The 17,638-nt window shown below is 48.9% G+C and overlaps 1 protein-coding gene across 1 annotated transcript in view; it reads left to right on the top strand.

The window, feature by feature from the left end:
• Positions 1-17,638, top strand: part of LOC148501709 (uncharacterized) — a 288,055-nt gene that overhangs the window by 98,536 nt on the left and 171,881 nt on the right. The window contains exon 2 of the mRNA XM_088450064.1: positions 7,924-8,004. Coding sequence (XP_088306190.1) covers positions 7,924-8,004 — 81 coding nt within the window. The remainder of the gene's footprint in view (positions 1-7,923; positions 8,005-17,638) is intronic.

The following is a 17,638-nucleotide window of genomic DNA, read 5'->3' as shown; positions in this document are numbered from 1 at the left end:
CCTACAGTCATTCCTCTCCCTCACTACTAACCCCATATACACCTCATACTGACCCCACTACACCCAGCCCTGCTACCTACAGTCATTCCTCACCCTCACTACTGACCCCATATACACCTCATACTGACCCCACTACACCCAGTACTGCTACCTACAGTCATTCCTCACCCCCACTACTGACCCCATATACACCTCATACTGACCCCACTACACCCAGTACTGCTACCTGCAGTCATTCCTCACCTCCCACTACTGATCCCATATACACCTCATACTGACCTCACTACACCCAGTACTGCTACCTGCAGTCATTCCTCACGCCCACTACTGACCCATATACACCTCATACTGACCCCACTACACCCAGTACTGCTACCTACAGTCATTCCTCACCCTCACTACTGACCCCATATACACCTCATACTGACCCCACTACACCCAGTACTGCTACCTACAGTCATTCCTAACCCTCACTACTATCCCCATATACACCTCATACTGACCTCACTACACCCAGTACTGCTACCTACAGTCATTCCTCACCCCCACTACTGACCCCATATACACCTCATACTGACCTCACTACACCCAGTACTGCTACCTACAGTCATTCCTCACCCTCACTACTGACCCCATATACACCTCATACTGACCACACTACACCCAGTACTGCTCCCTACAGTCATTCCTCACCCCCACTACTGACCCCATATACACCTCATACTGACCCCACTACACCCAGTACTGCTACCTACAGTCATTCCTCACCCCCACTACTGACCCCACTACACCTCATACTGACCCCTCTACACCCAGTACTGCTACCTACAGTCATTCCTCACCCTCACTGCTGACCCCATATACACCTCATACACCCAGTACTTCTACCTACAGTCATTCCTCACCCCCACTACTGACCCCCATATACACCTCATACTGACCTCACTACACCCAGTACTGCTACCTACAGTCATTACTCACCATCACTACTGACCCCATATACACCTCATACTGACCCTCTACACCCAGTACTGCTACCTACAGTCATTCCTCACCCTTTCTCCTGACCCCATATACACCTCATACTGACCCCACTACACCTAGTACTGCTACCTACAGTTATTCCTCACCCCCACAACTGACCCCTTATACACCTCATAGTGACCCCACTACACCCAGTACCACTAGCTACAGTCATTCCTCACCCTCACTACTGACCCCATATACACCCAGTACTGCTACCTACAGTGATTTCTCACCCCCACTACTGACCCCATATACAACTTATACTGACCCCACTACACCCAGTATCTCTACCTACAGTCATTCCTCATCCTCACTACTGACCCCATATACATCTCATACTAACCCCACTACACCCAGTACTGCTACCTACAGTCATTCCTCACCCTCACTACTGATCCCATATACACCTCATACAGACCTCATTACACCCAGTACTGCTACCTACAGTCCATTTCTCACCCCCATTACTGACCCCATATACACCTCATACTGACCTCACTACACCCAGTACTGCTACCTACAGTCATTCCTCACCCCCACTACTGACCCCATATACACCTCATACTGACCCTACTACACCCAGTACTGCTACCTACAGTCATTCCTCACCCCCACTACTGACCCCATATACACCTCATACTGACTCCACTACACCCAGTACTGCTACCTACAGTCATTCCTTACCCTCACTACTAACCCCATATACACCTCATACTGACCCCACTATACCCAGTACTGCTACCTACAGTCATTCCTCACCCCCACTACTGACCTCATATACACATCATACTGACCCCTCTACACCCAGTACTGCTACCTACAGTCATTCCTCACCCCCCACTACTAACCCCATATACACCTCATACTGACCCCACTACACCCAGTACTGCTACCTACAGTCATTCCTCACCCTCACTACTGACCCCATATACACCTCATACTGACCCCACTACACACAGTACTGCTATCTACAGTCATTCCTCACCCCCACTACTGACCCCACTACACCTCATACTGACCTCACTACACCCAGTACTGCTACCTACAGTCATTCCTCACCCCCAATACTGACCCTATATACACCTCATACTGATTTCACTACACCCAGTACTGCTACCTACAGTCATTCCTCACCCCCACTACTGACCCCATATACACCTCATACTGACACCACTACACCCAGTACTGCTACCTACAGTCATTCCTCACCCTCACTACTGACCCCGTATACACCTCATACTGATCTCCCTACACCCCAGTACTGCTACCTACAGTCATTCCTCTCCCTCACTACTAACCCCATATACACCTCATACTGACCCCACTACACCCAGCCCTGCTACCTACAGTCATTCCTCACCCTCACTACTGACCCCATATACACCTCATACTGACCCCACTACACCCAGTACTGCTACCTACAGTCATTCCTCACCCCCACTACTGACCCCATATACACCTCATACTGACCCCACTACACCCAGTACTGCTACCTGCAGTCATTCCTCACCTCCCACTACTGATCCCATATACACCTCATACTGACCTCACTACACCCAGTACTGCTACCTGCAGTCATTCCTCACGCCCACTACTGACCCATATACACCTCATACTGACCCCACTACACCCAGTACTGCTACCTACAGTCATTCCTCACCCTCACTACTGACCCCATATACACCTCATAGTGACCCCACTACACCCAGTACTGCTACCTACAGTCATTCCTAACCCTCACTACTATCCCCATATACACCTCATACTGACCTCACTACACCCAGTACTGCTACCTACAGTCATTCCTCACCCCCACTACTGACCCCATATACACCTCATACTGACCTCACTACACCCAGTACTGCTACCTACAGTCATTCCTCACCCTCACTACTGACCCCATATACACCTCATACTGACCACACTACACCCAGTACTGCTCCCTACAGTCATTCCTCACCCCCACTACTGACCCCATATACACCTCATACTGACCCCACTACACCCAGTACTGCTACCTACAGTCATTCCTCACCCCCACTACTGACCCCACTACACCTCATACTGACCCCTCTACACCCAGTACTGCTACCTACAGTCATTCCTCACCCTCACTGCTGACCCCATATACACCTCATACACCCAGTACTTCTACCTACAGTCATTCCTCACCCCCACTACTGACCCCCATATACACCTCATACTGACCTCACTACACCCAGTACTGCTACCTACAGTCATTACTCACCATCACTACTGACCCCATATACACCTCATACTGACCCTCTACACCCAGTACTGCTACCTACAGTCATTCCTCACCCTTTCTCCTGACCCCATATACACCTCATACTGACCCCACTACACCTAGTACTGCTACCTACAGTTATTCCTCACCCCCACAACTGACCCCTTATACACCTCATAGTGACCCCACTACACCCAGTACCACTAGCTACAGTCATTCCTCACCCTCACTACTGACCCCATATACACCCAGTACTGCTACCTACAGTGATTTCTCACCCCCACTACTGACCCCATATACACCTTATACTGACCCCACTACACCCAGTATCTCTACCTACAGTCATTCCTCATCCTCACTACTGACCCCATATACATCTCATACTAACCCCACTACACCCAGTACTGCTACCTACAGTCATTCCTCACCCTCACTACTGATCCCATATACACCTCATACAGACCTCATTACACCCAGTACTGCTACCTACAGTCCATTTCTCACCCCCATTACTGACCCCATATACACCTCATACTGACCTCACTACACCCAGTACTGCTACCTACAGTCATTCCTCACCCCCACTACTGACCCCATATACACCTCATACTGACCCTACTACACCCAGTACTGCTACCTACAGTCATTCCTCACCCCCACTACTGACCCCATATACACCTCATACTGACTCCACTACACCCAGTACTGCTACCTACAGTCATTCCTTACCCTCACTACTAACCCCATATACACCTCATACTGACCCCACTATACCCAGTACTGCTACCTACAGTCATTCCTCACCCCCACTACTGACCTCATATACACATCATACTGACCCCTCTACACCCAGTACTGCTACCTACAGTCATTCCTCACCCCCCACTACTAACCCCATATACACCTCATACTGACCCCACTACACCCAGTACTGCTACCTACAGTCATTCCTCACCCTCACTACTGACCCCATATACACCTCATACTGACCCCACTACACACAGTACTGCTATCTACAGTCATTCCTCACCCCCACTACTGACCCCACTACACCTCATACTGACCTCACTACACCCAGTACTGCTACCTACAGTCATTCCTCACCCCCAATACTGACCCTATATACACCTCATACTGATTTCACTACACCCAGTACTGCTACCTACAGTCATTCCTCACCCTCACTACTGACCCCATATACACCTCATACTGACCCCACTACTCCCAGTACTGCTACCTACAGTCATTCCTCACCCCCAGTACTGACCCCATATACACCTCATACTGACCCCACTACACCCAGTACTGCTACCTAGTCATTCCTCAACCCCACTACTGACCCCATATACACCTCATACTGACCCCACTACACCCAGTGCTGCTACCTACAGTTATTCCTCACCCCCACTACTGACCCCATATACACCTCATACTGACTCATTACACCCAGTACTGCTGCCTACAGTCATTCCTCACCCTTACTACTGACCTCATATACACCTCATACTGACCCCACTACACCCAGTTCTGCTACCTACAGTCATTCCTCACCTCCACTACTGACCCCATATACACCTCATACTGACCCCTCTACACCCAGTACTGCTACCTACAGTCATTCCTCACCCTCACTACTGACCCCATATACACCTCAAACTGACCTCACTACACCCAGTACTGCTACCTACAGTCATTCCTCACCCTCACTACTGACCCCATATACACCTCATACTGACCCCTCATCACCCAGTACCGCTACCTACAGTCATTCCTCACCCTCACTACTGACCCCATATACACCTCATACTGACCCCTCATCACCCAGTACCGCTACCTACAGTCATTCCTCACCCTCACTACTGACCCCATATACACCTCATACTGACCCCACTACACCCAGTACCGCTACCTACAGTCATTCCTCACCTTCACTACTTACCCCATATACACCTCATACTGACCCCACTACACCCAGTACTGCTACCTACAGTCATTCCTCACTCCCACTACTGACCCCATATACACCTGATACTGATCTCCCTACACCCAGTACTGCTACCAACAGTCATTCCTCACCCTCACTACTGACCCCATATACACCTCATACTGACCCTACTACACCCAGTACTGCTACCTACAGTCATTCCTCACCCTCACTACTGACCCCATATACACCTCATACTGACCCCACTACACCCAGTACTGCTACCTACAGTCATTCCTCACTCCCACTACTGACCCCATATACACCTGATACTGATCTCCCTACACCCAGTACTGCTACCTACAGTCATTCCTCACCCTCACTACTGACCCCATATACACCTCATACTGACCTCACTACACCCTGTACCGCTACCTGCAGTCATTCCTCACTCTCACTACTAACCCCATATACACCTCATACTGACCCCACTACACCCACTACTGCTACCTACAGTCATTCCTCACCCTCACTACTGACCCCGTATACACCTCATACTGATCTCCCTACACCCCAGTACTGCTACCTACAGTCATTCCTCTCCCTCACTACTAACCCCATATACACCTCATACTGACCCCACTACACCCAGCCCTGCTACCTACAGTCATTCCTCACCCTCACTACTGACCCCATATACACCTCATACTGACCCCACTACACCCAGTACTGCTACCTACAGTCATTCCTCACCCCCACTACTGACCCCATATACACCTCATACTGACCCCACTACACCCAGTACTGCTACCTGCAGTCATTCCTCACGCCCACTGCTGACCCATATACACCTCATACTGACCCCACTACACCCAGTACTGCTACCTACAGTCATTCCTCACCCTCACTACTGACCCCATATACACCTCATACTGACCCCACTACACCCAGTACTGCTACCTACAGTCTTTCCTAACCCTCACTACTATCCCCATATACACCTCATACTGACCTCACTACACCCAGTACTGCTACCTACAGTCATTCCTCACCCCCACTACTGACCCCATATAAACCTCATACTGACCACACTACACCCAGTACTGCTACCTACAGTCATTCCTAACCCTCACTACTATCCCCATATACACCTCATACTGACCTCACTACACCCAGTACTGCTACCTACAGTCATTCCTCACGCCCACTACTGACCCCATATACACCTCATACTGACCCCACTACACCCAGTCCCGCTACATACTGTCAATCCTCACCCCCACTACTGACCCCATATACACCTCATACTGACCCCACTACACCCAGTCCCGCTACATACAGTCAATACTCACCCCCACTACTGACCCCATATACACCTCATACTGACCCCACTACACCCAGTACTGCTACCTACAGTCATTCCTCACCCCCACTACTGACCCCATATACACCTCATACTGCCCCCTCTAGACCCAGTACTGCTACCTACAGTCATTTCTCACCCTCACTACTGACCCCATATACACCTCATACTGACCCCACTACACCCAGTACTTCTACCTACAGTCATTTCTCACCCTCACTACTGACCCCATATACACCTCATACTGACCTCACTACACCCCTGTACTGCTACCTACAGTTATTCCTCACCCTCACTACTGACCCCATATACACCTCATACTGACCCCACTACACCCAGTACCGCTACCTACAGTCATTCCTCACCCCCACTACTGACCCCATATACACCTCATACTGACCCCACTACACCCAGTACTGCTACCTACAGTCATTCCTCACCCTCACTACTGACCCCATATACACCTCATACTGACCTCACTACACCCAGTACCTCTACCTACAGTCATTCCTCACCCCCACTACTGACCCCATATACACCTCATACTGACCTCACTACACCCAGTACTGCTACCTAGTCATTCTTCACCCCCACTACTGACCCAATATACACCTCATACTGACTCCACTGCACCCAGTTCCGCTACCTACAGTCATACCTCACCCCCACTACTGACCCCATATACACCTCATACTGACCCCACTACACCCTGTACTGCTACCTACAGTAATTCCTCACCACACACTACTGTCCCCCTATACACCTCATACTGGCCCCATTACACTACCAACTTATCTCCTACTAACCCCTCTATATACCATACTGACACTGCTACACTCCCCACTGACTCTCTACTGACCCACTATGCCCACTTCTCTTCATATTGATGCACTACACCCCCAGCTGACCCTCTGCTGAACCACTACTCCCACTACTGACTCACTGCAACCCCACTGTCCCACTAAGGAACCACCACACCCCTTTTCTACTCACTGCAAGCCCACTGACCCACTAAGCAACTATCACACCCCTACTCACTCACTGCAATCGCACTGACCCACTAAGCATCCACCACACCCCCACTGACCCACTAAGGAACCATCACAATCCTACTGACTCACTGCAATCCCCACTGACCCACTAAGGAACCACCACACCCCTACTGACTCACTGCAACCCCACTGATCCACTAAGGAACCACCACACCCCTGCTGATTCACTGCAATCCCACTGACCCACTAAGGAACCACCACACCCCCACTGACCCACTAAGGTACCACCACACCCCTATTGACTCACTGCAACCCCACTGACCCACTAAGGAACTTCCATACCCCTACTGACTCACTTGTCTATCACCAGGTTCTGCAGTTTGTGTTGTTCGAGCATGCCGCCGGCTATGCACTTTTCGCAGTGGAGGAGAACAACATGCTGCTATCTCAGGTACATTACGCTGTGTGTGTGCAATCAATAAAAAATAAATACATATATGTACAGTCAGGTGCATAAATATTGGGACATTGTCAGAATTTTCATATTTTGGCCTCTATTCACCACCACAATGGCTTTGAAATGAAACAAACAAGATGTGTTTTACCTGCAGACTTTCAGATTTAATTTGAGGGTAATTACATCCAAATCAGGTGAACGGTGTAGGAATTACAACGGTTTCTATATGTGCCTCCCACTTTTTAAGGGGCCAAAAGTAATGGGACAAACTAAACAATCCTAAATCTTAACTTTCACTTTTTAATACTTTGTTGCAAATCCTTTGCAGGCAATTTCATCCCTGGTGATGCTCTGCCAGGCCTCTACTGCAAATGTCTTCAGTTCCTGCTTGTTCTTGGGGCATTTTCCCTTCAGATTTTGTCTTCATCAAGTGAAATGCATGCTCAATCGGATTCAGGTCAGGGGATTGACTTGGCCATTGCATAACATTCCACTTTTTAGCCTTAAAAGACTCTTTGCTTGTTTTTGCAGTATGCTTCGGGTCATTGTCCATCTGCACTGTGAAGCACCGTCCAATGAGTTCTGAAGCATTTGACTGAATATGAGCATATAATATTGCCCGAAACACTTCAGAATTCATTCTGCTGCTTTTGTCAACAGTCACATCATCAATAAATACAAGGGAACCAGTTCCATTGGCAGCCATACATGCCCATGCCATGACACTACCACCACCATGCTTCACTGATGAGGTGGTATGTTTTCCGTGGTCTTCTTGGTCTTTTGGTGTTGCTGAGCTCTCCGGTGTGTTCTTTCTTTTTAAGAATGTTCCAAACAGTTGATTTGGCCACACCTAATGTTTTTGCTATCTCTCTGATGGGTTTGTTTTGATGTTTCAGCCTAATGATGGCTTCACTGATAGTGACAGCTCTTTGGATCTCATATTGAGAGTTGACAGCAACTGATTCCAAATGCAAATGTCACACCTAGAATCAACTCCAGACCTTTTACCTGCTTAATTGATAATGAAATAACGAGGGAATAGCCCACACCTGTCCATGAAATAGCTTTTGAGTTGATAGTCCCATTACTTTTGGGCCCTTAAAAAGTGGGAGGCACATATAGAAACCGTTGTAATTCCTACACCGTTCACCTGATTTGGATGTAATTACCCTCAAATTAAATCTGAAAGTCTGCAGGTAAAGCACATCTTGTTTGTTTCATTTCAAAGCCATTGTGGTGGTGAATAGAGGCCAAAATATGGCAATTCTGTCAATGTCCCAATATTTATGCACCTGACTGTATGTCTGCTTCTCTTCCATACGCCCATCCTTCTGACCTGCTGTTATTTGACCTTTTATGTCCATTCTCCCCATGTGGTTTGTGTGTAATGGGGATGGCCATCGGAAGGGGGGGCATCTAATAGTGGCAGCGTTGCTGCCATTGCATGTTTATTAGTTGATGGACTGAACCATCGATTGTGTTCCAGTTCTCATGCGCAGAAGACACCTGAAGTTTGCACATGCACAATTGAGCTCTACCACAGACACACTGGTCAGATGTGCCATTAGCAGCCATCGGACCATCGCAACCCCAGCATCTAATGGAGAAAGCATCTCCACCGGAAGCATCAGTGCTTTCCAAACGTCCGATGCCGATTGTCAGGCAAAGAAATGAAGCAGGTACTCAAATGGGACTTGTTGAGAACTTAAATATACTGAAGACTCTGCAGCAACGTTTCGGAGAATCCAAGTTTCCTCTTCATCCACTAGGGGGCACTGGAGGCTTCAAGACAGTGGGGTATAGATGTGTGCTAAGTGGGAGCTGGCACTTTAAATTTTTAGAAGTGTGACTAGCTCCTCCCCCTCTATACCCCCCTACAAACCCAGTCTTCCTTTGTACCCGAGGGGAGCTGGTAGTGTTTTTTTACACTTCTCAGGATATTTGATTAGTAAGAGCACTGCTTTGCTGAAGTCAAGAATACATTATGAGGAACAGGCAGCAGCTGCACTGTCTGTCTGCACCGATGGAGCTTCCAACTTCTCGCAGTTCGCCTGGGGTCCCCAACTACAGAGACCACTGGCTCCATATAGGGGGCTCCGCATGCCGCTGCTTGCAGCGCGCATGGAAGTCCTCCATTAGTAATACCAGCAGCAGCGTGAGTATTCCCCGGCTCCCTGTCTAGCGGGGTAGCCAGGGTAACAGTAAAGGGCGGTATTTCAGCAACAGGGGCAGCCAAGCAGCAAATAAGCAGGTGAGGTCACTCAAAAGCACGCTTATTGTTCAAAATAAGCACCATAGCGAGGGGGTGGAGCCTAGCTCCGGAGTCCTGCTCCTTCCTCCCAGAGGCCTCAGCGCTTCTTTGGAAAGGTGCTTGGGGCCATTACACGGAGGGACACTCTGCTACATTAAACAAAGCTGCTGCATGATACTGTTAGCCTGACTTAGGGGGTCATTCAGACCCGGTCGCAAGCGCTTGCAACCGGGTCAATGTTCCCCCCCCACTGGGCATGCACATGTCGGAGCCTGCTCCGACGTGCGCATGCGCGAGACCCGGCTAGCGACGGGCGCTCCGTCACTAGGGGTCTCGCACCAAAGGAGGCGAGCTGTCGATGGTGAGTGACAGCTCGCCCCGTTTGGGAGGCAGGCAGGGGGCGTGGCTGACCAAACGGAGGCGTTCCCGGAGGAACGCTTGCGGTTTGGGGGCGGCCCCACTGACAGCAGTTATGTCAGTGGGAGAGCTTCCTGCTCGCTCAGAGCAGGAAGCTCCCTGGACCTTGCGAGTGCCGAGACCCAACCTTAGGGTGGATGAGGAGAAAACAAGATTTTGGTACTTACCGATTAATCCCTTTCTCCGATTCCATAGGTGACACTGGACGCCCACCCTGCGCTGTTCCTTTCTGCCAGGGTTGGGGTCATTTTATGTTATGACTTTTAGAGAACTGTTTTATGTCTCTGGTTGTGTTACTGTTATTTCAACCTTTTTCTTATGTTCTGTATACTTGTTTAGCCTGTCCTTTCCGTTTGTTTTTCTCAGCTCCCCTCGGGCACAGTTTTCTAAGACTGGGGCTTATAGGGGGGAGGAACTAGTCACAATTTAAGGTGCCAGCTCCACTTAACACCATCTGTACCCCACTGTCTTTTATTATTATTATTACCAGTTATGTATATAGCGCACACATATTCCGCAGCGCTTTACAGAAAATATTTGGCCATTCACATCAGTCCCTGCCCCAGTGGAGCTTACACTCTATATTCCCTATCACATGCGCACACACATACACACACTAGGGTTAATTTATGTTTGGAGCCAATTAACCTACCAGTATATATTTTTGGTGTGTGGGAGGAAACCGGAGTACCCAGAGGAAACCCACACAAGCACAGGGAGAATATAAAAAAAAACTGTCCACACAGTTAGGGCCGTGGTGGGAATAAAACGACCTCAGTGCTGCGAGGCAGCTCGGGGAGGACAGAAACCTCCCGTGGAGCAGAAGGGAAACCATTACACAGTCTGTGCTGCCCTTTAGGCTCCAGTGTCCCCTATGAGAAAGGGATTTATCAGTAAGTACCAAAATCCTGTTAATGCATTCCTACTAGTACCCTACATACACAGTGGTTGCATTATACCCAGTGCCATATTGTGTGCCATTTACTCTGCAGCTACTGTATGTCTAGCAAAGGCAAGAGTAACAAGCAAGCATCTGCTCCCATACTGCTATCATGCAAGTTATGTTCTGCAGGCTTAAGTGAGAAGGATTTGATTTAAGGTGGGTTAGGTAGTAAGTGTTATGCTCCACATGGCCCATCAGACAATAGAGCCGATACTAGAGCCCCCCATGGCTTCATTTTCTCAGGTATTGGCCACTATTCGGACTGCCTAACGGTTCCGGCTGTAATTTCCCCTATGGGGTTATCAAGCAGGCAGTAATTCCCCCTTTGGGGTTGCCATAACAGGTTCAGGCTATACCTGAACCTCCTGTATCCCCACCATGGGTAGACGCACTCTCTAACTCAGTGCAGGGTTTGGTGGCTACATCTAATGCCTTTCGAGCCATGTTGCAAGCTGAGAAGCCCCCCTACGCAGTAAACCCTTTAAGCATCCTGTGGTATCGTCACAGTCCAGGCAACTCTCAGATTCTGAGGTATCATCCCAGGAGGCAGAAGATGCTGATCTCTCTAACAATGACTCTGGAGGAGGATGGGAGTCGGTCTAAAATTAATATTTCTGCCTTGGTACGAGCTGTCAGATCCATCTTATTAATAGAAGATGATGAGCCAGCTCCTAAATCCAAGCAGCCTCTCTTTTAAATGACAAAGTGGCTTCAGCAGAATTCCCTCCATCAGATCAACAAGCTGAACACATGGCTGCAGCCTGGCAATCGCCTGGTAAGAGGTTTCAGCCACAAAAACCTCTGACCTCCTGTTATACCCTATTCCTGTGGCTCATTGTGCAAAATGGAGACACACCCCCTGCGGTGGATTCCAATGTTGCGCGTTTAATTAAAAGCGACATTGTCTATTCCTACAATTACTTCCTTGAAGGATACGGATAGGAAGGTGGAAGCTTGTCTGAACTCAATGTACTCTCTTTCAGGGGCCGTTGCCCGTGCAACCATGGGTAGCTAAATAGAGAGCTGTGCTGATGCACCTGCAGACTCTTTTCCCTCTGAAGCTTCTAAGGATCAGACGTATTTTGTTGCTCACATTTGAGATGCAGCTTCCTATATTGGAGAAGCGACATTGGATGCCAGTCTCCTAGCCTCCAGAGTTTCGGCCGCAGCGGTGTCTCCCCGCCATACCCTGTGGCTGCGATCAGGGAAGGCAGATGCGGATTCCAAGAAAGGCCTTGCAGGATTGCCCTATAATGGGGAAATCTTGTTTAGCCCAGACCTTGACAAGATTGTAACCACGTTGGCAGCATCAAAAACTGCATTTCTGTCTTCAGCTACTTCTACTACAAGGCCTCAGACTACATCTTTTAAGTCCTTTCGTCCTCAAGGTAAGCCTAAAGGCCAGTCCTTTCCTAGGCAGTCGGCCTCCACGAGGGCTGCCAATCCAAGGACCAAGCAGACCTGGAACACCAGACGCCCTGCTTCAAAACACGAGAATAAACCTCAGCCTGACGGGGACGGACCTCCCTCTGGGGATCTCGGAGTGGGAGATCGACTTTTTCAGTTCGCCCAGTGTTGGTGTCAAACCACCATGGATATTTGGGTAAGAGAAGTGGTCTCTCAAGGGTACGCCCTCTCATTTCTCAGATGGCCTCCCCACCAGTTTTTTTTACACAGGCCCTCCTTCAGGCCCGAACATGGCCTTACAAATCCAGAAAGCCATACAGTCCTTGCTGCAAGCAGGGCTAATTATGCCAGTCACAATATCTCAGTGAGGGACTGGTTATTATTCTACTCTTTCTGGTTCAGAAGCTGAATGGGTCTTGTTGAATCGCTCTTTTAACCTTTAGTATATTCCTGCCTATAAACCTCTAAGATTCACCTGCCTAGAACCTCTAAGACAAAACCTGCCTATAACCTCTAAACATAATGCTAATTGCGTACGCAGTATAACCGCAAATAAAGACAGGAGTGGAATCTGTGGTTCCAACGCACAAGTATTATTCAGGTAAAAGTACAGTCAGTTACACGCAACCTATACATACACAAGTTAGGCGTTTAAGGAAATAATACAGACCCAAGTACAGTATACATACGCTGCGCCTCCGGACCCAGAGATAGACCTCAGACTAGAGATCCTCAGTACACCCAAAATTCAGCATGAACTGGGAAACCAGTATTCAGACACATGTATTTATTCCCCCCAGACTGAAGCAGTACAAAGGAAAAACTTCCTGCTGATCTCATTGGTTCCCAGAGGAGAAGCCTATGTTACGGCACATTTAACAGGTTGTTTCAAATAGACTTTCCCTGCCTCCAACAACAGGGGTCTTTATAGTAACGCCTCCTGTAACATTTCACCAGCTAAACATTTTGTTGCTTGTAAGTTCTGCGATCCGTAACTTGAGTTTGCATGATGCGATCTCTCCACCGATAACACCGGGATGCTGTAAAAAGCGTACGCATCAGAACGAAACCAAACACACCTTGCTTATCATGTATAATACCTTAGTTATCAAAAACCTCTATTTCTTAGCATTTTAACTAATTTAACCAACTTGAATCATACAATTTGGTGCTAATGGAACCTTGTGTGCGAATATGTAGTGTGTGAGTATTCGGGGTTTGATATAAGGACGCTAATTAACTTGGGGCAGATGCGTGCGCATAAAGCTACTTTTTCAGCGGTTTCGTACAAAGTCTTATGCATTCGCTAATTGCGATTATTTAATAGCGCCCTTGTGAGTATAATTGTGCGTGTGAAAAATGGTGAAAGAAGCGATCGCATAGTGCTAATAAAAACATCGCCACATGTACTATGTTGTGAGTTCACCTAAAATGGCGCTTAGGCGGCCATTCGCAAAATGGCGTCTTGCGATCGCATTTCTAAAATGGAGTCTTGCGGCCATTCGCAAGATGGCGTTGATGCGATTAAATTTTAAACTGAACTTGTCTCAGCCAATTATTCAGCTTCGACAGTCTCATCGGTCTTTCCTCAACCTCAAAATCCCTAAACAAATTCCTAAGGGTGCCAAGGTTCAAGATGGGAACCCTACACACCATTATCCTAGCTATGGAGCCTGGAGACTTTATGGTATAGCTGGATATTCAGGACTCGTACCTACATATACCAATGTGCCCTCTAATCAGTGATATCTCCGGTTTGCTATACTACAGCAACACTTCCAATTTTAGGCTCTGCCCTTTTGGACTGTCCACAGCTGCCCAGGTGTTTTACCTAAGTTATGGCTATCGTAGTGGCCCATCTGGGTGTTTGGCTGCTGATATATCTGGATGACCTGCTCTCAGCAGGATCCCCAGAGGTGCTTCAAAGCCATCTACAGCTAACTATTGCTTTCTTTCACAAGCACGTATAGTTGATCAGAATCCCTCACAGAGAATGATTCATCCTGCGGTATTCTCAGAATCAGAGAATCTTTCTGACATCAGACAAGATCTCCACACTTCAATTACATGTGCGCAGATGTCTCCACAGTCGCCGAGTGTCGATCTGCTCAGTAATGCAGGGTCTGGGATCCATGATGTCCACCTTCGACATGGTGGAATGTGCTCAGTTCCACTCCAGGCCTCTTATTTTTATTATTATTATTACATTTTATTTATAGGGCGCCACAAGTGGTCCGCAGCGCCGTACATACAGTAAAGGGTACACAGAACATTACATTACAGTACAGTAACCAAAATATAAACAGAGCACAAGTAACAATTAGCAACACAATTCTCCATACACAGTACAGCTGGGAAGGTGAAGGCTGTCATAGAAGTGCTAGAGAAGAGTGCTGTGAGACAGTGGGGAGTAGGACCCTGCTCCTAGGAGCTTATAATCTAGAGGAGAGGGGAGACATGACGTGAGGCATGAGTGTGTAGAGGGGGACCTGAGTGCAGGAAGTTGGCAAGGTAGAATTGGCTGAGGTAGGAGAGGCAGAGACCTGGTGACACGGTGGTGGAAGGGTATGCTTTGATGTAAAGGTGGTTTTCAGTGCACGTTTGAAGCTCTGCAAGGTTGAGGAGAGCCTGATGGAGCGAGGGCGCTCATTCCAGTGAAGGGGGGCTGTACAGGCAAAATCTTGGATACGAGCATGAGATGAAGTAACCAGGGAGGAGGAGTGGTAAGTCATAGGCAGACAGGAGTGAGCGGAAGGGAGTGTGTAAGGAGATGTATGGAGCAGTAGAGTTAGAAAGGGCCTTGTATGTGAAGGTGAGGAGTTTAAAGAGGATTCTGTAGGGGAATGGGAGCCAGGACAGTGTTTGGCGGAAATGGAATGGTAGGAGAAGAAGATAAGTCTCGCTGCAGCATTGAGAACAGACTGGAGGGGAGCACGATGGCAATGTGGGAGTCCAGTAAGGAGAAGGTTGCAGTAGTCGAGCCGAGGAATGATTAGTGAATTAATAATTTGTTTGGTAGCATTCTGGGAGAGGAAAGGCCTAATGCGAGCAATGTTGCGTAGCTGGATCTGACAGGATTGAGCCAGAGATTGAAGGTGGGGGGTGAAGGAGAGGGTGGAGTCAAGGGTGACACCCAAGCAGCGAAGTTGGGAGACAGGGGAGATGATGGCATTGTCAACAGTAATATCGAGATTGGTTGGAATGGAGACTCTGTATTAGGGAGAAAGATGATGAGTTCGGTTTTGTCCATGTTGAGCTTCAGAGAGCGCTCGGACATCCAGGAAGAGATGACGGAGAGGCAGCTGGATACCTGAGAGAGGACAGAAGGGGAGAGTACAGGAGAGGAGAGGTATAGTTGTGTGTCATCGGCATAGAGGTGGTATTGGAGGCTGAAGGAGCTGATGAGTTCTCCCTAGTGTAGAGGTGTACAGGGAGAAGAGCAGGGGGCCCAGGACAGAACCCTGCGGGACACCAACGGGAATGGTAGAAGCGGGGGAGGTGGAGCCAGAGGAGACACAGAAAAGGTTCGGTTGGTGAGGTAAGAGGTGAACCAGGCATGGCCAGTGTTAGAGATGCCAAAGGTCTGAAGAGTGCGGAGGAGGAGAGTATGATCCACTGGGTCGAAGGCTGTAGAGAGGTCCAGCAGGAAGAGCAGAGAGAAGTGGCCCCTGGATTTGGCTGCAATCAGGTCATTGGTGACTTTAGCCAGGGCAGTTTCAGTGGAGTGAAGTGGGCAAAAGCCAGATTGCAGAGGATCAAGGATGGAGTTGTCAGACAGCTGGTGATGCAGCTGTAGACAAACCGCTCAAGTATTTTGGAGGCAAAACAGGAAAATAGAAATGGGGTGGTAATTGGCAGGTGAGGACTGGTCGAGGTTGGGTTTTTTAAGAATAGGTGTCACAAGAGCATGTTTGATGAGGGAAAGATGCCGGTGGAGAGAGAGAACTTGAAAAGGTGAGCAAGGTGGGAGCAGGGGGTGGAGGAGAGGGAGCATAGAAGGCGAGAAGGGAGGGGTTCATTGGAGCAGGTGGTGGGGTGAGAGGACAAGATGAGGGAGTGGACCTTGTTACCCGTGGTGGGGCTGAAGGAGCACAAGGTGGGGTGGCCGGGAGGTGCGGATGGTGGGGGAGGTGGGGTTGCAGCAGGGAGATTGAAGGATATACTGTGACAAATTGCCTAAATTTTGGAAGAGAAGAAGGAGGCAAAGTCAAATGCAGTGATGGAGGATTGGTGGGGTGGAGGGGGGGCAAAGGAGAGTGTTGAAAGTACCAAAGAGGCGGCGGGGATTGGAGGACTGAGAGGAGGTGAGCAACTGGAAAAAAGATTGCTTGGCAAGGGAGAGGGCCGAGCTGTTGGAAGAGAGGACAAACTGCAAGTGAAGGAAGTCCGCCAGAGAGCGAGATTTCCTCCAGTGGCGCTCGGCTGTATGCAAGCAGTTTTGGAGAAACCGGGTCAGTTTGGAGTGCCAGGGCTGGGGTTTGGACTGATGAAGGGGGACAGAGGAGGTGGGGGCAGCCAATTCAAGTGCAGAAGTGAGGGTGATGTTGTAGAAGTAGGCCGCCTGGTTAGGACAGGCCATGGTTGAGAGAGGAGAGTATCAAGTGAGG

Source organism: Taudactylus pleione, unplaced genomic scaffold, assembly GCF_031769625.1.
Source record: "Taudactylus pleione unplaced genomic scaffold, aTauple2 ptg000505l, whole genome shotgun sequence".
In the NCBI taxonomy this organism is placed as follows: domain Eukaryota; kingdom Metazoa; phylum Chordata; class Amphibia; order Anura; family Myobatrachidae; genus Taudactylus; species Taudactylus pleione.
This window is presented reverse-complemented; position numbering and strand designations above follow the sequence as displayed.